Below are 22,338 nucleotides of genomic sequence, written 5' to 3'. Positions count from 1 at the left end.
CATTCCGCTCGGTTAGAAAATAGACGCGAGCTCGCTCTTCACACGCGCCACAGAAGGGGAAGGAGAGAATGGGGCGGGGGGGGGGAGCTCTGGCAGCAGGAATCAGTCAGGTCCCCGTTGCAAGCGCCAGCCGGGGAGGGGAAAGAAAGAGAGCGGAGGAAATCCCAGCTTCGCCACCCGGGAGGGAGCGAGGCTGGGAAAGGAAGAAGCTGCCACACACACACACACACACACACACACACACAAACCCCTCGATTTCTCTCTCTTCGTTATTGCGATATTTCGCAACTTCAGAATTTGGGGGGGGGGGAATCTAGTGCTAGGATTCTCCACTGTGAATGCTTCTGTTAATACATAAAGGGCTGTGGAGGATTCTACAGCTGCAGCCAATCCATAAGCAGCAGCAGCACACGTGATGCGGTTTGTCCACGAAAAGAAGGGGAGGGAACAGCTGTGCCTGCTCGATGTTACGTTAGTACGTTAGTACGTCCTTACGCAACCAGACTTGCGCTTTAAAAAAAAATGATTGACAGGGCATCGAACTCAAGTCGATGCCAGTGGGAAAACGATTTGAGCCGGGGCTTCAGGGAAGGTGACTCCGCAAAGAGTCACTAGTGCGAAAACGAGAAAAATGATCCGGACATAATTGCGCCGCGGAATAAGGGGAGCAAACGCTAAGTGCGAAAACGACCTCTGTCTCAACCATCACAAACTCATAGTTTCTGACCTGGAGCCTTAACACCATCTTGTCCACTCTAACCGCCCTGAGCCCACCTCGGTGGGGTAGGGCGGGATATAAATCGAATTAAATAAATAAATAAATAAATAAAATAACCAGAGTCTCCTTCGAAACCATTGCTAAAGTTCTTCTGCTCTATCTGAGAATGAAATATGTTTTTCCTAGTTGTCATCACGTCAGACAGGAGAGTATCGGGATTGAACGCTCTTTTGGTAAAGTCTGTGCTCTGTTTTTCAGAAATAAAAGATGGTTTTACACATAAACCTAACTTTCAGACCAAAGGTTAATTTCACATTCCACAGATCATAGGAAATATTCTTGCCATCATTCTATTCACGTCTATTCATTCTCTTGATGTTAGAAGAATACTGAATTGCTTATGTTAAGAGAACCAAACACTTTCGCTGGATGGTTGCACTTGTTATCATATTTCTCCACCACACACAGGTAAAAAGATACTGAGTGTGGCCATTAGCAGGTCCATAAGACATTGCATAGCAGAACCCTACAGAAGACAAAGCCAGCTGTTCCAGTTGGTATTACAGTTCATTCCACATGTAGTGCTGCAGTGAATGCAGTTGTTGCTAGGCAGGACTCAATTGACAAGGTGTGCCAGGCAGCTACCTGGTCTTCCATATCTACACCCATTAGATACTACAAATTCAACATCTAGGTGTCAGCTTAGATGGTTTTTGGTTAGAAAATCCTGCTACATGTTCTGGGGAATGGAGGTGGCAACCACCCTCCCAGTGCTTAAGGACACTGCTTTGAGATGTCCCACAAGGTGTCCTCTGCCTCAGAGGGAGAACAACCGTTGGATGCTTACCATGAAGGGTCCTTCTTCTCTGAGGACAGGAGGACATCTTGGTCCTCCCTAATATATAAATCCCTAATTATTCTCTCTCCATGTTTCCTCTGGTACTCACTTCCTGCAGTTAGTTCTATCTGGGATTGCTTGTCTTTTTATTCAAGTTTATTGTTGTTAGTTATGTTGTAGTACTTAGAACTTACTGCTATCAGAGTTACCGAACTGAGGTTTGAGGGTGACTCCCACCAGGAACAGGAAGTGAAGAAATTTGTTCCTACATCCCTACAAGTAGGATGCGAAATCACCCACAAGATGTCCTTCTGTCCTCAGAGGAGAAGGACCCTTCAAGGTAAGTATCCAATAGTCATTTCCAACTAAACATTAGAAAGAACTTCCTGACAGTTAGAGTGGCTGCTCAGTGGCTTCCTTCTTGGAGGTTTTATAAAGAGGCTAGATGGCCATCTGTGAAAGGCAGATCATGAGAAGGAGGATGGGAAGGGTTGCATCAGTGCTTAGTTCTCGTGGCCCTTTCTTACATGTCCACTTTGGAGTCAGGCAGCAATTTTCTCCAGGCCAGTTTGGCCAGGGATCCTGGAGGGTTTTTGCCATCTTCTGGGCATGCAGCAGGGGTCACTGGTGTGTGGAGGGGAGACTTTCTTGCATTGTGCAAGGGATTGACTAGATGACCCTGGAGGTTCCATCCAACTCTGTGATTCTATGATTCTACAATATATTGGTTCCAGTGATGTAGAACCAATGTTTTATTTTCTGCAGAGAATTTTCTATTTCTAAAGACTAGTTGTTTCATAAAATTAATATTAATGAATAGGTGCCATTGCTAATACAATATTAGGCAAGCATGATGGTTTCAATGTTGTAATTATTTTTTTTTGGTGATTATCCCTAGGAATTTTGTAAGAATGCATTATGTTTTATTCATTTGTAAATGGAGGAGAGCTACAAACACAAATATGCACAATAATTCAAATAAAAATCATGTCATGAATTCACCTTATGCAGTTGTTGCCAGAAAGGTATGATTTCCAATGTCCCCCACACTTGACTTTGGACTCTGATGTACTGCGCCTAAACTGGCAATCATGCCAGCCCAGCCTCTTGGCATTTAGCCATCCTGTACTACCATGGTGCTAAGGCTAGCCAAGCACAAAGCACCCCTCACTAGGACTATAACAATGTGGACCAGAAACCACAAGGACTTTAGACTGCATCCCCTGGCTGCCCAGCCCTGTCGCAGAAGCTTGCAGGCCTGTCTTCACAGAGACAAGTTCAGCAGCAGACCAGGGAGAAGCCATGGTTTCAAAAACAACAACTATGTTCTTGCAGCAGCCCTAAAGAGACAGCATCTTCACCATGCACTGTATTTCAGACCCTGTGGATCAGCTTTACTAATGCAAATGGTGACTGCCCCGCAGAGATAAAAGGATTCAGGGTAAACAGAACACTTGCCAATTAGGAAGAGTCTTCCAGCCATTGTTTTAAAACCGCACCTTTGTCAACAGAGTGTTTTTGGATTAATCTCTCATCATCAGCTGGATCCTGCCACCCATCTCCCCTCCTCCTGATCCCGTTTTTTCTCCGTATTTCCTCAAAAGGTGCCATTACAAACTCATCAGACCCTAAATTGCCCAACATAGTTTTCTTTGTTTTAGCATATGATGCATTCAGAGAAGCAATTATCATTCTCTGGGTGCTATTGTCAAATTTCCTGGAAATCATTGACCAGCCTCAGGTCACAGAATTAGCTACTTAAGGCAGACCCTTCTGCCATTCCAGTGCGACTCTTTCCAGACCCCTACCTTGCTAAAAGAGCCGTCCCCATTCCTGATCAGTTTGGGTCCATTATTGCAAGTAACGCTGGTCATCTCACACTCCCCCCCATCATCGCTGCTGAATTTCTGCTTCTTTTCTGGACAATATCTCCTACTAATGAAAACTTCCCTATCTTTTCATAAATATTTTCCTTAGCTCTGAACTACGTGTTGAGTCTGTGATTTTAATCTTGTATGCTTGAGTTTCCTTAAATTAATTCACTTTTCGATACAATCTCTCATTATTGACTTAAGGGCTCCTGGGAAATACTGACTCTAGTATACATAGGTTATCAACCCCATGCTATTTATGTCATCCTGCCTAATTAACTAAAATTCCCCAAATTAACTTGAAAATGGCATTTTGGCTAACACAGGTCAAACAAAAACCAAAGCTAATATTCTTTATAAGTCTCTTCTCATATGGAGTAAAAATGAGCCAAATATAGAACTAATAAGTAATGTCATGGAGAGTGACAGTGAAGCTAAGATGCCCCAGTGATCTCCACAGAAACTCTGTTGAAATAAATTAATAGATACCCATACCATGCACAGTTCATTGGGGATGCTAAATGTGTCAACAGTTTTCAGAGCCTTTGAGCTTTTTAGATTTAAACAATGTAAAGGAAGCACGTGCTTCAAGGATGTCAAACATGCTGCCCATGTGACGCATCCGGCCCCCACGGGGCTCCTATCAGGGACGCAAGCAACTAGCTGTTGTCTGCTTCCTTCTCCCTCTGTTGCTTCCTTCTGTAAGTCAGCTTGCTTTGCCAGACTCTCTCAATTGCACAGGAACTACAGAGCAACACAGCTTGCTTTGCCAGGCTCTCTCAGTCGCACAGCAGAGCTACAAAACAAGACAGCTTGCTTTGCCCTCAATAGAATAGTAGAGCTACTGAGCCAAGCCTCTTTCTTCCATTGGTCGAGGCTCCTCATCCTCCTACAGGGAGGGATACAAAATACCTTTAAAACCAACAAAGTTATATTCAAGGTATGAGCTTTTTGCCTTGCTACAGTGTGTGTGTGTGCGTGTGTGTTTTGTTGGACTTATTATGACAGGGCTTTCCTGGGTGCAACTGGGCTTGCCTCCCCTATATCACTGTATTCATGCCCTCATGATCCAGTCTTTCTCAGTAGGAAAGCATGTGAACTGTTTAGATGAGGAATAACAACAAGCCAGTGGATTAGACTGAGAGATTGAGTCCAGACCAAGTTCACCTTTTGATTTTTCTTTCACATTTCCTTTTGATTTCCTTTGATTGATTGAGGATTTTGAACTAAAGATTCCCTAGAAGTAGGCTGATACTGACCATTATACATGTCTGTCTCTATATTCTTGCACAGCCTCATAGGAGTTGTAGTTATTTTTCTGAGGAAGACTATAGCTTTGTAGACAAACACATAGCTCTCACTCTGTGCCATGGTGCCGTCACATGTTCTTGACCAGCACAAGAAGCAACTTATGTACAAAAGCTCTCAATGCCCAGCCATTTCATGTTTTCACTTGAATCTTAAGCTCAGAGCATTGAGCATGAGATTTCTCTAATGAATGTCAGTAAATCAAAAGTAGGTTTGCAACTTACAGATACACACCTGAACAACACGCTCAAGATTGCCACAGCACAGATATTGTCTCCAGATTCTGATGCAATAATTCAGAGCAAGAGATGTCAGTTATCAGAGACTGTTAACTAAACAAAATATTGCAAAAGTGCTAATCTTTTAAGCACATTTTATTTTAAGTTTTAAAAAGATCTTTAGTTGTGTTTGTCTATCCCAGCTTTGTCAACAGCAAAAGATGAAATGGCTGGACAGTGTTACTGATGTAACAAACATGCATTTGAGCAGACTTCGGAGGATGGTGGAAGACAGGAGGGCCTGGCGTGACTTTGTCCATGGGGTCGCAAAGAGTTGGACTCGACTGTGCTACTGAACAACAACAAATCCCAGCTTGCAGGGGGGAAAGTGTAGATGACTGGGGAAGGCAATGGCAAGGAAAAGGAAAGGTCCCCTGTGCAAGCACCAGACCAGTCAAACTACCCCGTAAAAAGTCTGCCTTAAAAACTTTGTGATGCATCATCACCCCAGTTGGAAACGACTGGTGCTTGCACAGGGGACTACCTTTACCTTTATGTCCTTTCTAAGTTTACATCTCTGCTACCTGGTGTTACATTTTATGACACACATGGCCTGGCCCAACAAGATCTCATTTATGTCTTATCTGGCTCTCATGAGTTCGACACCCCTGATCTACAGTAATCCACACAATGATCATCTCCATACTTGACTACCATAACTTGTTCTACATGGGGCTGCCCTTGAGATTGACCTGGAAACTTTAACTGATGCAGAATGTGACAGCGCAGGTCCCCCCAGAGACTCTGCATACAGCACACATCCAACTTGTGCCATGAGAACTGCACTGGCTTCAGTGGAGTACCGGATCTGATTCAAGGCTATGGTACTTACCTTTAAGGTCCTTAACAGTCAGGGGCCCATGTATCTTTGCGGCTGCCTCTTTCAATATACCTCCCTTTGCGCTCACTTGATAAGAACCGTCTGGTGGTCCCTGGTCTGAGAGATGTCCAGCTGTCCTCCACCAGGGCCAGAGTGTTTTCTGCCTTGGCTGCAACCTGGTGGAACTCTCTGCTGAATAACATCTGTGCCCTGCGGGACCTATGCAGTTCCACAGTGCAAGTAAGGCAGAGATAGAATGCTAGTTGTTTGGTTGAAAGGTTGAAACCCTTGGGATTCTTTAGCGTGGAGAAACGTCGACTGCGGGGTGACATGATAGAGGTTTACAAGATAATGCATGGGATGGAGAAAGTAGAGAAAGAGGTACTTTTCTCCCTTTCTCACAATACAAGGACTCGTGGGCATTCGATGAAATTGCTGAGCAGACAGGTTAAAACAGATAAAAGGAAGTACTTCTTCACCCAAAGGGTGATTAACATGTGGAATTCACTGCCACAGGAGGTGGCGGCGGCCACAAGTATAGCCACCTTCAAGAGGGGTTTAGATAAAAATATGGAGCACAGGTCCATCAGTGGCTATTAGCCACAGTGTGTGTGTATATATAAATTTTTTTGCCACTGTGTGACACAGAGTGTTGGACTGGATGGGCCATTGGCCTGATCCAAAATGGCTTCTCTTATGTTCTCTTATGTTCTTATGTTGAGGACAGTGACAGTTTTACCACCTGGCTGGCACTCCTGTTTTTTTCTCCCTGCCTCCCCTCATGAGGTGGTAGCATATTTCCTGGCAGTTCTATCACCATCTACTGGTTACTAGCAAAAGTTGTTTTTAAATGTAAATTTAATGTATGCATTTTTATTAACTGTGAATTTATGTAAATGATTCTTTTTGATGTACACTGCTGACACATCAGCAGGAGACCAGAGACAGGAAGGGCCTCTGCTGGCTGCCGCCACTCTGGTACTGGTCTGTATGGGAGGGCCGAGAGCGCTGCCCCACTCCTGTCTTCCTTATTAGCAAATTCCTCCTATCTGTGACTGAAGAGACGTAAGGACCCAGGCAGTATAACAACAATAGGTTTATTATAAGTGCTCAAAAATAATAAGTGATTTGTAGTGAACATAGAAAATAGTAAAGATTGGTATAAAGATATAAAAGCCACGATGGACTCACCCCTCATTGATGAGGGAACCCTCTGGCTGTAGCCTGATTCCAGTTCAGCCTTCCAGAGAGAACAGTCTCCCTCTCTAACCAGGCCTATTCATTCTTTCCTCCCAGGTCCCACCCCTCTGGGCAAGTTTTCCCTCCAAAACTGCTGCCAACTCAATCAGAGGGACATAAGGGATCCTGGGATGTGTAGGCCCTGAAGCTACTCCAACACAGGCTTCCCTGGAGCCTGTAGACCTAGGGTCGTGACAACTGCCCTGAGCCCTATTCTACAGGGGAGGGTGGTTTGAAAATCTATTTAAATGAAGTTGACATCTGAATTTGTTGCAGGGTCTGATCCCTGAGCATCTGGCTGCTTCCACTCAGCAACAATTCTCCATGTAGCTTTCATTGCCAGTGTGGCAGCATTTGTACCACCTACCTGACTTGGGTGCAGGCTCCCCCTCACCTTGCTAGGTAGCATCACATTGTCTCACTTTTTTTCCAGCTCATAATGTCGATTTTTAATTTTGGTGGACTTCTTTGCAAATGTGGGGTTGACCCAGATTTATATAAACATCTCACTACTCTAGTCTGTACCTGACTCCAGTGTGCAACTTTAATGGTCTGCATGCCAAGGTCCTAATTCAGAATTAGATATAGGATAATGACCTATTTTTAGATCCTCTGAATCCTTCCTTCCTTCCTAGTTTCTAGTCCCTTCTGTTGTGGAGGCTTAAGGAGAAGGCATATATGTCTACAATAAAAAGGTCTAGAGACTAACTTAAAAAAAAAAAGATGGGAATTCAGAGGAAATAGCAAATCATTATAATACTATGTCTACTGCAATTTGTTTAAGTCCCAAAACCCCTCCAGTGGTGGGGAGGAATGGCAGGGGAACTGAGGCAAGGAAAATAGTACTGACATGCAAAAATATATGCCTTTCCATTTACACAGCATACAAACATGCTCTGATTTTTCAAAAAAGATCATACCAAACCAGGTTTGAGAAAGAACTCAGCAAAGCTATGGTGGGGGGAGGGGGGAGGCAAAGAAAAATAGACAGTTAGGGGACAACACTGTGTAGATGCACACATGCACACACATACCCTGCTCTGGCTTGAATGTCAAACAAGAGCAAAAATTCTGTGTACAAGAAGCCTCTTTACCAGGTTCATTTTTGGTAAAGAGATCCTATCTGTAAGGAAGGACAGACCGGCCACCCAAGGCCTGTGAAAGAACTATTGTTATCCAGTAGAGACTATAGGACCTATTATGCACAGGTGTTTTGCCTTGCTTCATTGCACATGTCTGCCTGGTTTTCTTTTATCTTTTCTGCATTGTTTTTCTTTCCTTCAGCACTCAGTTCACTTTCCATTGCCGTTTCTCCAGGTTTTTTAGAGTGCTTTTGGGCCAGTTTTTCCCTTGCTTTGCTTCCAAGCCAAAGGTAAGTCAAAAGCATATAGATTCCCTTTGATTTCCCCCAGCCCTGTCCCCACACCTTGTAGCAGCTACACAAGAGGAGACCGTGTGATATGACCAACAAGTACAAGCACAGCTCACGGCCAATTACTGCAAAAAGGTTTTCTATATTTTCCAACAATTATTAAAGTGCTTCTAAGTGCATAAAGTTCATACTCCTATTTTTGTATACTGTAAAAACAGTCACAATTCAAAATAAAGCAGACCTGAAAAAATCACATTTATACATAAGCCAAAGCTTCAAAAAGTCCTTCACAGAACTTATCCGTTTTTAAGAACGCAGCTCACGCTTCTTAGTTCAGCATTCAAATGTAGTTCAGTCCTGCTATTTCGGTGGAAGAGCGCAACAGAAGACCAGTATCCACACTGTTTCTCAGCGAGTTTCCTCAGGCGCATATACAATATTTGAGATAGTGATGCAATCACAGGTTCATTTCGAGTCATGCATAATGCTGGCGTTACCCAGAACCTTGTAGGCCACTCCCCTGCCTACATTTTAATTTTTTTTTCAAGTGCCATGAGCCTAGCAATATGAGACCATCACTAGTCTCATGCCACTTGTAAAAAAAAGACTCCTGGCTTGGCTGCCCTCTGCCACCGTCCGGTTTCAACCAGTTGGCAGCAGGAGGCGGTGCAGAGCTGTGCCTATTGGGAGCTATTGGTTCCCCACAGGCACTGTGATCCTGGCAAAGCTGCCCTCTCCCAAGTGGGCAGCAGGAAGCAGTGCAGATCTGTCCCTGCAGGGAGCTGCTTGTAAGTTTTAAATCCCAGCTGGAAGTTGGATTGGAGTAGCCAAGGCTTTTTGCAGCAGCAGGAACTCCTTTGCCTATTAGGCCACACACACCTGTGGTAGCCGATCCTCCTGGAGTTTACAGTAGGCCCTGTACTAAGAGGCCGTAAGCTCTTGGAGGATTGGCTACATCAGGGTTGTGTGGCCTAATATGCAAAGGAGTTCCTGCTACAAAAAAAGTCCTGGGAGTAACTCATTCTGGTGACAGAAGTGGCAAGAGTAGGGCAACTGGGGGAGAGGTGAGTGCTGGGTCCACTCAGTGGCTTGGGCTGGTGGCTGGCCCTCCTCCAGAAGGAGCAGTGCCAAGGTCTCAGGGGGAGTAAGGCGCCATTGGCCTTTCCAGGGCATCGTGGCCCCACATCATGCACTCTACAGGCTGACTGGCCGGCCAAGTGCTCCACTCTCCAATCTGGGCACTGTGCTGCACTTCAGAATAGTGCTAGGGGCAGGGCTGGGTCAAGCCAGATGTTGCCTGCTTTTCATTCAGTCCCTCCCTCCCACCTGACTGACTGGTGTGGGAGGGCCACTTTGACATGCCACTCAAAGCACCAGGACTGCTCTCCATGCTGCTGGGGTGTTGGTGGGGGGTATTAAATACTCCAACACAGTCAGGGAACCCACACTGAGGCAATCCCCAAAGGTAGGATGCAAATGGAGCAGCCAGGAAGAGCTGATTTGAGTCTCCCCCTCATGTCTCGTGGAGAAAGCTCTGGTCAAGTGCTCTGCAGCCCATCTCATTGAGGTATTGCTTTTCTATGCCCCCCCCCCACCTTGCACTCGACAATCCCTTCAAATAAGGCCTACTTTCACGCGCTGACCCTGAAGAGGAGGTTTCCAGTGAGTCAAACCCCATGTGGCTAGGTCTCAGCTGAGTAGCCCCTGAACTGCTGGCAGAGCTACTGGGGCCCGGCTCTGTTTCCCCCCAGCTGCCAGCAGCCCTCCAAACTTTTGGGTAGGATAAATGCCTGCCTTGCCTATCACCAGATTCGGTGGGTGCTTCTTTTACGGATACTCGTTTTCCTCAGATCATGCTGCCTTGTTGCAGCAGAGCACGACACAGACTATTAAATAAAACACAATAATACTATTTATATAGTGCTGCCTGAGCATTCCAAGCACTTTGTATATATTATTGCAGTAATCCTATGAATAATTCTGTGCAGTGAGTATTATTTCCCTCCTACTGCAGATAGGGTTGCCAAGTCCAATTCAAGAAATATCTGGGGACTTTGGGGGTGGAGCCAGGAGACATTAGGAGTGGAGCCAAGATCAAGGCTGTGACAAGCATAATTGAACTCCAAAGGGAGTTCTGGCCGTCACATTTAAAGGGACGGCAGTCCTTCCTTCCATAGGAAATAATGAAGGATAGGGGCACCTTCTTTTGGGGCTCATAGAATTGGACCCCCTGGTCCAATCTTTTTGAAACTTGGAGGGTATTTTGGGGAGAGGCACTAGATGCTGTACTCTGAAGCGGGGGGAGGGCCTCCAAACCGGGGGATCCCCTGCCCCCACCTGGGGATTGGCAACCCTAATTGCAGACAAAGGTGCTAAGTCTGGGGAGAAGGGGCTGATCTAATGCTACCAAAGCAGTCATAAGACTGCAAGTGGAGGCCTTCTGGTTCACAGTTTGCAATACCATCCTAAGCAGCATTACGCTCTTGGCTGAGAAGGATGTAACTCTGTTTAGGATGGCATTGTCCGTCTCTTTAAGGCCTCATGCTGCATTTACTTTAAAGTGCAGCAGCTGTTATTTTGCATTTTTAAGAAAATCCTGCCATAATTCCTTGCACTGATTTATAGAGTGTATAGAACTGAAGAAGGGAAGGAAGATATGCTAGACAGTAGGGTACAAATTTAGAGTAAGGAATCACTTTGAAGTCATACATATTCTCAAAACAAGCAAATATTTTCAAAGTAAGCAAAGCTTTCTCATCCTAAGAGATTTGCTTTGAGAGAATTGCTAGGTGTAAATGGTCCAGCAGAGGACAGTATAAGCACAACTGAGTGGATGATCTTTCAGTTTCTGGAGGAGACTATAAACTGGCAGGTGGATAGGATTGCCAAGTCCAATTCAAGAAATATCTGGGGACTTGGGGGGTGGAGCCAGGAGACATTAGGGGTGGAGCCAAGATCAAGGCTGTGACAAGCATAATTGAACTCCAAAGGGAGTTCTGACCATCACATTTAAAGGGACAGCACACCTTTTCAATTCCTTCCTTCCATAGGAAATAATGAAGAATAGGGGCACCTTCTTTTGGGGCTCATAGAATTGGACCCCCTGGTCCAATATTTTTGAAACTTGGAGGGTATTTTGGGGAGAGGCAGTAGATGCTGTACTGAAAATCTGGTGCCTCTACCTCAAAAAACAGCCCCCCCAGAGCCCCAGATACCCGCAGATCAATTCTCCATGATTTTCTATGGGAATAAATCTCCATAGGGAATAACAGAGTTCCCAGCAGACATTTCCCTCCCCTCCCCCCGCTTTCTGACGACCCTGAAGTGGGGGGAGGGCCTCCAAACCAGGGGATCCCCTGCCCCCACCTGGGGATTGGCAATCCTACAGGTGGAGATAGATTTGCAGCAGCTTTTGAGGCCTGTGTCACTGGTAGCATTTAATGTCTGACCAGCAATCTGTCCAGTAATCAGTACTGGGGCTTGAAATCCGGTAAAACTCCTATTTTACTAAATTATGTCAATGATGCACCAGATTGTTTCTAGCCTGAATAATTCTCCATCTAGAAGTACAACTGGAGAGGAGAGAGGGTGCTTGGAAGATTTAGCATCTCCACTTGCCTAACACATACCATTTAATACTAGTTCAGCATCAATTTGCATTTGAAAACACCTATGATGATGTCATGTCTAATTTTGCCTGCAGGCTACCAATATGGTAGGTAACCATAGTTTAAGGCAAAGACTGACTAGGTTTCCTGCCTACCATCCTCCACCCCAGAGGGGGTGTTTTGCACACAAGCAGGGAATAATTACCCAGTTCATGTTGCTATGGACTAAACCAGAAATTATAAATCTTGGAACTCAGTGCAGTGTGTTCTTTTTGTATTCTAACCATTAAATCCTAATCTGCCGGATAGTACAGTTATGCTCTTTGAAATGATTAGGTGTGGAATCAGACATGGTGGTGATAATGGTTGACAAGTGGAGCATTCAGGGTTTTTAAATCTAATACAGCTCAATGTTGAATGGGGGTCATAAGTTCTGTATTGTGGCACTGTCATGATCTGTGCTGTGCTGTGAGACAAAGGCCTAGTGGACCTAGGGAGGCTGTGAGGCCTGTGTCACAGTAGGAAGAGCTCCTCAATGGCAGCCCATTCAGCTACTGCTGAAAGAGCTGCACTGGCTGCCTATTGTGTATTTAGAGTGCTGGTATTGACATTTAAAGCCCTATATGGCTGAGGACCTGCCTTTCTACAGGACCGCCTTTCCCCATATGTTCCCCAGAGAGCACTGCGTTTGGGAGCTCAAAATATGTTCCCCAGACCAAGAGAGGTCAAACTAAGCTCTACACAGGCCAGGGCTGTGGAATGCTCTCCCAGAGGCCATAAGAGCCCCATGGGAACTCTCCCAATTCCACAGGGCCTGTAAAACTGAACTTTTCCGACAGGCCTATAATAACTAAGTGGGAGAAGGCTGCCACTCTATGCAGCTGAGCAATACCATCAGAAGGACCACTAACAGTTAAACAGAAGAATTATGACATCAATATAATCTGATCCTCCTGTTAAAATTCTTGCATAGCATCAAATACTTAGTTTAAATCATTCTTTGTTCAAGTTTTATCGTTTTTTAAATTTGCAACTGAAACTGTTGTTTTTAACATGACATTTAGCTGCCCTGAGTCCGCTTGCGGAGTGGGTAGGATATAAATCTAAGGTAAATAAATAGACAGCCTACAATCGCCAGAATGCTCGGCGCTAGTTTCAGCCAATCAGTGTCCAAGTAGGCTCTCAGGGGAATTGTTTAAAAGCTCTCTCAGGAGAGAGACGCTGTTATTTCCTCCTGAGAGGTCTAGCAGGTAGGATGGCTGCTGTGTAGGAAGACCCTCACTCTGAGGAAGAGAGTGAGCAGGCCAAGGCCTGGGGCCTAACAGACAAGGGACAGTTGAGTTTAGTTGCATTAGGAACCTTATGTTTATTTTCCTTCACCCACGTTACTATAGTTTTAAAGCACCTTATTTGTTCACTTGCCCTTCATTGATTTCCCTGTGTAAAATAAGCCTTTTTGTTGTTCTTTGTTACTCTGCCTGGTTTACAAGCCTATTTTCTTGGCCCAAGCAAGAAATCGGAAGGGCTTGGGAGGGTACTCTGGGCCTTCCCAAGTGATCCTAAGTCCGGAGTGGGGGTGGTGTCAGGTGGCACCTCATCTGGATCATGACATGTTGACTTTAGTGGTGGGATGGGCCAAATTTTGACCTGGTGAAAGGCAGAGCATGATTGGCTTATTTTTATGAGAATCCCCCCATCCCCACTTTCTGGCTTAAGGAAGCCACCTTTTTTTTGAAGGTGCTGGTAGGGTCAAGTAAAAAGTCTAGTAAAGGGATTTTATTTATTTTTAGCTGTTGGGTCGATGGAACAATGAGGCTAGAGTTAGGCAGTGCATGTTCCTCCAGTCTGTCCCTAGAACCAAGACCCGAGCAGGGGCTGCTGGTCTGATGTCTGAGGAGAAAACACCAGACAAAGAGATGGCATTCCCGAGTGAAGAGGCCTTGCGTCTCCAACTGCAGTTTAAGCAGGCAGACCTGGAGAGAGCCAGACTTGAGGTAGAGTTACAGAGAGGAAGGATTCTGAGAGGAGAAGGAGAATGCAGCAAGGATGCTGAGAGAAAGAGAATGCAGCCAGGATAGAATTAGAGAGAGAAACGATGCTGAGAGAGGAGAAGGAGAATGCAGCCAGGATAGAGCTGCAAAAGCAAGAGAATGCAGCCATGTTAGAATTGGAAAGAGAGAAAATGAAAATCACATGTAATTGAACTTTCGAAAATTCAAAAGAGACTTCTTCCTCCATATGCTGCCAGTAAGGGGATAGATAAAAGAATCCTCTATATAAGGGCCTCTACATTGAGGCCTTCCTGCAGAATTTTGAACAAGTCTATATGGACTACAAACTCCCCTCAGAAGTGTACATGGAAAAGCTGAGACCGTAGCTGAGTGGTGTACTCGCTTCCATGTCTAGGCAGATGGAAGGTGACAAGAGAACAGCCTACAAGCTGTTCAAGCAGAGTGTGAGAGTGGGATTCACCAAGGAAAGGGCCCAGAAGGGCTTTTGAGAGTTCAAGCTTGAAGGTAAAGAATTCTATCCCCAGTTAATATACTGACTGGGGAAAGTTTATGGCTGGAGGTTGCTGAGGCCAAGACCCTGCAATTACATAGAAGTCTTCTAGGGGGAAGAACACAGCACTTCTGTGCTGTCTTACAGTTAGAGGTCGACCTTAGTGGGGATCCCTCCTGGGGCTTTGGCAGATGCCCAGCCATGATGTTCTGCTCCCTAACATTAGCCCTCACCTTGCACACAGATTTCACTAACACCCGTTGCAATTTTAAACCATTACAAGAATGGTCAATGCACAATTAGCAGGGCTATTTCAGAATGTCTTATATAACACCCTCAGGACATGGGCTACCCATGCTGGATAGCGCAAGGTGAGGGAGATGAATACCTTTAAACATCTAATTAATGTCATTATAACTGGAACCCTCCAGCCAAGTCCTCCTCCTCCTTCTATACATGCTTTGGGTGCCCCCACCTTTCAAGGAAGGTGGCAACCTGAGACAGGGCCTTCTTGGTTGTAGAATCAAAACTCTGGAACTCTTTCCCCAGAGAGAATCGGCTATCCCCTTCAGTTGCCATCTTCCACCAGCAGGTGAATACTTTTTAGTCACGTTTGGCGTTCCTTCAGCGATTCCATTCACCTGTCCAGTGTTTTATTGGCTTTTAGAATGCTTTTTGTATATTTTTAAGCTCATACTTTAATCATTGTAATGTGTTTTTATTTTAATTACTTTTTTAAGATATGGTTTTATTATATATTTTTCATTGCCTTGGTGATCTTGATGAGGGCAGAAAGGCAGGGTATAAATTTTCTAAATACATAAATAAAAGGAACATTGACTCCTCATGGCTTACGCACCTGAATTTGCAAGCACTGCTTCTCTGTGTTTCAGGATGCCTAATGCTATGAAGCTTGAACTCAAAGCACTCTGGGATGAGCCAGGACTTGGATGCCCTTCTGGACAGTTCTCATCTACTTATCTACACTCTCCTGATTCAGGAACCAGATTCACAGGCAAGCTGTGGAATCTTCAATTTGTCCTGATAGGGATTATAGTTCACTAGATACTCTGAAGGTGAGAGTTGCCGTTGTCAATTTTAGTAAAGGTAAAAGGTAGTCCCCTGTGCAAGCACCAGTCGTTTCCAACTCTGGAGTGACGTTGCTTAAAATAAAACATGCTTAAAACATTAGCACTTGTTGGTCTTAAAGGTGCTTCCTTTGTATCTCTCTCGTGCAGTCCAGGGAACTGGGCAAAGGAAGCTGTGGCTCTTTCCTTCCTTCCCCAAGGGACCAGGAAGGGGAGGAGCCTCAGCCAATAAAAGGAAGAGAGGCTTGGCTCCATAGCTCTGTTGTGCGATTGAGAGAGGTATATAACTTAGAACACTCCGTGAGAGCTTTAACTAATACATATATTTAAAATAAAATTTTAAACCACAGTATTTTTCACATATTAATTTGGAATTATTTTACAGTCCATTTTACAATTTACAATGTTTTTCTTCGTTGTAGGACTTCCTGAAGCCCGATTCACCAATGCAGGTGTGATTGTAGTTCCCAGACTGGTGTGGCTGTAATTTAGTCTAGCAAAGCAAGCTATTCTTTCTCCCCAAGGGAGAAGCCCCAGCCAATGAAAAAATGGAGACTTTGCTCTATAGCTCCTGTGTGATTGGCAAAGCAAGCTGTGATGCAGAAGGAAGCAAGGTACACCCAGGGTCATCTAGTCCAACCCTGAGAGAGAGGGAGAAGGAAGCAGATGACAGCCAGTTGCTTGGGAGCCTGATAAGAGCCCTCCAGGGGCCTGATTTGGCTCCCGGGCTGCATGTTTGACATCCCTCCATTGGGATGTAATTGTGTAGCTAGAACCTTAACTGGTTGTTTTCTTTCTTACTGCCAAGTTCCTTTGCAATTCAAGCATTTTTAATAACTACTTTTACTACAGTCGGTTGCTCTGTACTTCAGAGGTTGTAATCTAAATTCTGTACCAGACTAAATGTCCATCTACTGGTAAATGGTTCATAAAAACTCATTCTGCAAGTATTCCACTTTGCAGGATCTATTTTCTGGTTTAATTCCAGAAAGCTCAGGACTCTGCCCACTGGCTTCTGATGCTCTAATGGGCTGGTTTGTTGTATAACTTTGAGCTCTGCCCTTCATACCAAGGATCCCCTGGCTCCCAGGCTGCAAATCTTATATTTGCAAATTCAAGGCAGGTGACAAAACCCCAAAAGCTGCAAGAAGAAAAAACTGTAAGTGTCCAGCAAGCTGAAACCAACACACAAGGAGAGTCTAAAAATAACTAAGAAATAATTAATTAATAATTAAGAAATAATTAAATGATTCTTTATAAAAGTTAAATAACGATTAAGGCTGACATTAAGAAATGGAAATTGTTCAAGAACTTCTATTCCTTGGCTCCCTCATCAGCCCAAAGGAAGACTGCAACCAAGAAATCAAGAGACTGACACTGCAAAGGGAAGCCATGAAAGACTAGAAAAGATTAAGTGTAAGGATGCTGTCACTGAGCAACAAAGATCAAGATTATTCATACCAGGACTCTTTTTTTTAGCAGGAATGCACAGGAACACAGGTCTGGCTAGCTTGGCCAGGGCTCTGGATCAAAAAAAGTTCTTTTTGCAGAGGGAAGGCATTAGGCAGCCACGCGCTCCCAGACCACATGCTCCATCCTCTCTGCTGCCTCCAGCCTCCAATGGGCTTGCGAAGAGAGTGAGAGATGCAGAGCCACCGATGAGTGCCCCCTGCTGGGAAAAACTGGGCCTGCTGCTGCCCACTTCACTGCATGTGGCCTCTCGCCAGCCGTGTTGCGCGGGGGGGGGGGGGGGGGCGCGAAACAAGCTCTCTCATTGGGCTGTGTGACAACGCACATCCATGAAATGCAGCTGACGGCACTGTGCTTTCTATAATAAATAATCTACAATAAAATCATAACCAAAAACACACGTATTTATTACAGAAAGTTAAAAGCACTTAGTAAAATCATACAAGAAGAGGAAACCACTCGATCTGGTGCGTTCTGACCAAAAATGGTCTCCTTCAGAGGTCAAACAAATATACACACCTACAGGCTCACATTACAAAATACAATGAATCAATACATCAGTGCTGGACCAAAAAGAAAGCAGTTTAATAAAGCGACAAAGGCTAAGAGATTGAAGCAAAATCTGAAGCAGCGCAGCCCGACGTCCCACTCTCATGCACGCGAGTAAACATACAAAGAGCATGAGCCCCCACACCACACCACACCACACCAAGCCTACCTACTGCAAGAAGACTGCAAGAAGATCAGATCAGTCAGTCCTAAGGGAAACCAACCCAGACTGTTCCCTGGAAGGTCAGATGCTGAAGCTGAAGCTCAAATACTTTGGCCACCAAATGAGAAGGGAGCACTCCCTGGAGAAGATCCTGGTGCTGGGAAAGACAGAAGGCAAAAGAAGAAGGGGACGTCCAAAGAGGAGGTGGCTGGACAGCGTTACTGATGTCACGAACACAAATTTGAGCAGACTTCGGAGGATGGCGGAAGACAGGAGGGCCTGACGTGACTTTGTCCATCTGGTCGCAAAGAGTTGGATCCGACTGTGCAACCGAACAACAAGAAGTTAGGTATATTTCCACCTTGTATGCTCATTTTTAGTTTGCACGAAGTTTTTACACGGGGGAGAATTAAAAATGTGACTCCCCCAAATCCGCACAAAATCTGAAGCAGCGCAGCCCGACGTCCCACTCTCATGCACGCGAGTAAACATGCAAAGAGCATGAGCCCCCACACCACACCAAGGGACCAAATGCCCCTTAACCCATTCGGCACTTTTGAGTAAACCCACGTGAAATGCAGAGCAAGCGTGCACCGCCGCGAGGCTTACAGGACCGCCGCAACAACACGCGCGCGAAGTCCTCCCCAGCGCCCCTGTGGCCCAAGCACAGCCCTTCCCGCTCAGGTCCCATTCCCAAGTCCCCGCAACGCACAAAGCGCTCGAGAACCGAAAGCGGAGCCGTTCCGCGCGTGCGCTTTACTTCGCCGCGTCTCCCCCTCCGCCTTCTCTCCTTATCCCGAGACCGAACTATTGCGGACCAATCAGAGAGGAGGGAGAAATGATAAGGCCTCCAGCCCTGTGACGTCATTCCCCCGCCCCCCGCTCCGCTCCTCCCCCTCGCTTTCGGCCCCTCGCGCGAATCAAAAAGAGTCTCCTGACGTCACCGCCCCTCGGGCCAATCGACGAGCGCATCGCCATCTCCTCCCGCTGACCTCGCCGCCTCTTCGACGGCGTCCAATGAAGAGCCGGGGCGGGGACAGCGCTCCGTGACGTCGCGGCCCCGCCTCTCGGCTGCCCCTCGGGCGCTTGGCAGCGGGCAACGGAGGGCAGGGGAGAGCGCGCGCGCGAGAGGGAGGCTGCGCCCATTGGCGGCGGCGGCTGCGCCGTGCTTGTTCCTGCGCCTATTCTCGGCGGCGGCTGCGTGTGCCCTCCTCTCCTCTCAGGAACCATGGAAAGCGCGGCGGCGGGAGCGGAGTTCAACATCCTCCTGGCCACCGACTCCTACAAGGTTGGCGGGTAAAGCCTGACGGGGGGCGGGCGGGCGTCCGGAGCCCTGAAGCCGCCCGGTGGCTCCTTCTCCTCCTCGCGTCCCGTGCTTGTCGGTCGTGATCTTCTCTCTCCCGCCGCCAGCGAGGAGCTGCGCCCGGGGCTGCATTGGAGCACCTGCCGAGAGAGGAGGCTGGAGGAAGGGCAGGCCTGCTTGCCCTTGGCCCCTGCAGCCCCCGAGAGCCGAGGCGGTTCTCGCCCGCTCCTGCCACACCGCAGGGGGGGAGTCGACCTTTGTGTCGTCTCTGCTGGGAGGCCGCGGCTCAGTTCACTTTGGCTTGGGGATAGATCTGCCCCTTGAGGGATCCGAGGAGGTGTTGCTGCCCCCAGTGCGCTTTGCTCTTCCTACTTGCTGGTCTTCCAGGGAGGGCGGTGGAGGGGCATTCGCTCCCCCGCCCGCCCGCCGCGATTGGAGGTGTGTGTGGTGGAGGAGGCTCCGCTTGACCTGCATGGAGCCTGATCCTCCACCCCCGTTTCGTTTCGTTTCTTCGCAGATAGCTTGGCTGGGGGTGCAAAGGTGGGAAATGGGGTTTTGATGTGGGCACGTGCTCCCACAGCTGAAGAATGAGCAAGGGATCTTATGGACCCGAGTTTCCAGTAATCAGGAAGAGAAAAAAAAACCAGAGGGAGACAATGACCAATATAGAAAGTGAAACCTATGACAAGGAGGAGCTGGTTCCATGCTGCAGAACTGATTTATTATTTCTCTCTGTTTTAAGTTTCACTGGCTGAAGGGGGGGGGGGTGTCTATTGGAATGATATCCCATTTAGAAAATAGGTTAATGCAAAGGTAACAGGTCACGGAAAGGGGGGGGATGTCAGTGTTAAAGGAAAGGTCTTTTGTAGGTGAACTGTCTGAAACTAATTTGTCCTCAAATCAAACTAGATTTCTAACTGGTAAAGATTACATTATTTTCAAAGCGAGCAAGGTTTTTGGTCTTTGTCGATATAAAAGATTCTTGTTTTCTACCCTTTAGAGAGCTGTACTATACTTTTAAAAAACACTTAATGGTGCTAGTATTTTATTTAGTGCATTTTATCCCTCCTTTCAAGGACCTTAGGGAAGACTACAAGGGTCTTTATTCTTCCTGATTATTCTCATTGATACCCCGTGAGGAAGGTTAGGCTGAGAGAATAACTGGCCCCAAGATCACCCAGTAAATGTCATAGTAAGCAGAGATTTGAACCTTGGTCCTAGTCCAACACTAACCACTAGTACACACTGGCTAGGAAACAGTATTTCTTAGCTTTCGGTTGAACTTGGTCAGCCGACTTGGTCTCCTTCTAAAAACATTGTTGGTCATACTGGGAGGGATTAAAGAAATAAAATTTGATATCAATAATGTTAGATTGGAGATAAAACTCCCTTGATTAGTTGCAGATTTAGCTGTTGCTGCCTTTTCAGTTATGTTACTGTCTTCAAGTGTGTAATTTATTAAAACCATAATTTAGCTTTTAAATTGTATTATAATTAGCAATAAATTGCTCTAGCAGTTTCCATATTTTAATTCCCTTATGCAATTGTTGATGTTGAAAAACTTGAAACGCGACATGAAAGTAGATCTGAAGGTTATGAAACAGAAAACATTTATAATGCTGACAAGATCAGTTTAAAATCAGTTATACTACCCATGCGGGTACTGATTATAAAAGCATTTAAGTATGTAGAGCCACTGATTGCAAAAGAAATGCAGAGGGGAAACCTGTGGTTGAGGGAAGGTATGTCCAAAGTACTGTACTGTTTTATGAGCAATCTGCTTCTGAGGGCTTGAGGGAAGTAACATAAGTAGAGTCATGGCTAAATAAGGCCAAAAAGTGTTGAAACCATATATGAGGTGAGATGACAGACATTGAGGGATCATTTGGCCGGAAAGCCCCTGAGACTATGGCCCAAAATTTCTTGGAGTTATTTAGAGTTGTGGCTTGGTACAGCTGTTCCCATTGATTTTGAATATAGTCAAGTCTCTTGTTCCTAATTAATTGGTGTAAAAGGTTCCTGTAATAGAAATATTTTTTTGGGGGGGAGGATTGAGGCCCCAGATTGGCGGAAATTATAAATTTTCTGCAGAGTTGGTTTAGTAGTTGCACACTAAACCACGGAGATGGAGAATCAAGTGGAGTGACAACAACTCTTTCGGGACAGGCAGAGTTAGCACTCAGTGATTCTGTGATATGGTGTATTAGGGAATTATAAACAGAAATAGAAATGGAGGGGTCAGGTGCACTAATTAAAGCAGACCTAAATACTATGACTGAAGGAGATTTCAGCAGTTGATGGAGGGTACTGGAAGTGTGGTCATTCCAGAAAACTCTGGGGAGTGGCGCCACCTTTAAGGGCTGCGAGGCCGAATTGCAGGAAATATGTTTCTGAGAATCGACTTGAAGAGTTAGAGTTAGGGGAAGATGGTCGCTGGTAAGTACATCACCAATTGCAAAGTCTTTGACAATCTATCTCAATAGGGGGGATATCAGAACATAGTCTATTACGCTACAACCCCTAGAGGAAACAAACGTAAATTCTCCCAAACTGGAAAACTCAGGCCATTTAGCCAGAGTCTGTTGTAGTTCATACAGAACCTGGTGAGACATAAGCCTGCGGGATTTATACAGCGATCCTTGGAGGATCTGGGGTTTCTTGGAGTATTATAATATCAAACCCCTTTAAGTACTTAATGAAATCACCAGCCTTAACCTTATTCGGCCACCCCGCCATGTTCCATGAGATGACTTTAATTATTGCATTGTTTGGGGTTCTAGCTAGCTTGGATGGAGCAGGGGTTAGAAGTCAGTCTTGTTTGGCCAAGGTATCAAATGAATGGTTGGTATTGTAAAGTATGGACCCGTTTCCCAACCCTCTCGAGATGTTCTTGATTAATTGGTTTGTATTTGGCCACGCAGACACATTCGTGTTGCTCGAAGTGGAGACCGCATCCCTAGTTGGTGGCTGGTGCAGTTCTACTTGTGTAGATAACTCACGGCTCCCTGAAGGTTCAGAGTGAGGGGCTATGGTGGAGGATAAAACAATCAGAGGAGAGGGAGAATCATTAAAAGAGGTATCAGGACAATTGCCAGAGGAACTTAAAAGAACATTCTCAGGTCTGTCTACAGATTCTGTTTGGCATTTGCTTGCACTACTTGGCCTCCGTTATCTCCATTTTATCATCCTTCTTTGCCAGTGTTTCTTCCGG

The 22,338-nt window shown here is 45.8% G+C and overlaps 1 protein-coding gene across 1 annotated transcript in view; it reads left to right on the top strand.

Annotated features, from left to right (window-relative positions):
• The first annotated feature begins 18,894 nt into the window (after nt 1-18,894).
• NAMPT (nicotinamide phosphoribosyltransferase) overlaps nt 18,895-22,338 on the top strand; it is a 62,030-nt gene continuing 58,586 nt past the window's right edge. The window contains exon 1 of the mRNA XM_060244720.1: nt 18,895-19,112. Within this exon, the coding sequence (XP_060100703.1) occupies nt 19,053-19,112 (60 nt within the window). The 5' untranslated portion in view covers nt 18,895-19,052. The remainder of the gene's footprint in view (nt 19,113-22,338) is intronic.

The sequence above is a fragment of the Heteronotia binoei genome, chromosome 8 (genome assembly GCF_032191835.1).
Source record: "Heteronotia binoei isolate CCM8104 ecotype False Entrance Well chromosome 8, APGP_CSIRO_Hbin_v1, whole genome shotgun sequence".
Classification (NCBI taxonomy): Eukaryota; Metazoa; Chordata; class Lepidosauria; order Squamata; family Gekkonidae; genus Heteronotia; species Heteronotia binoei.
The sequence above is the reverse complement of the archived record's forward strand: the minus strand, read 5'-3'. Positions and strand labels throughout refer to the sequence as shown.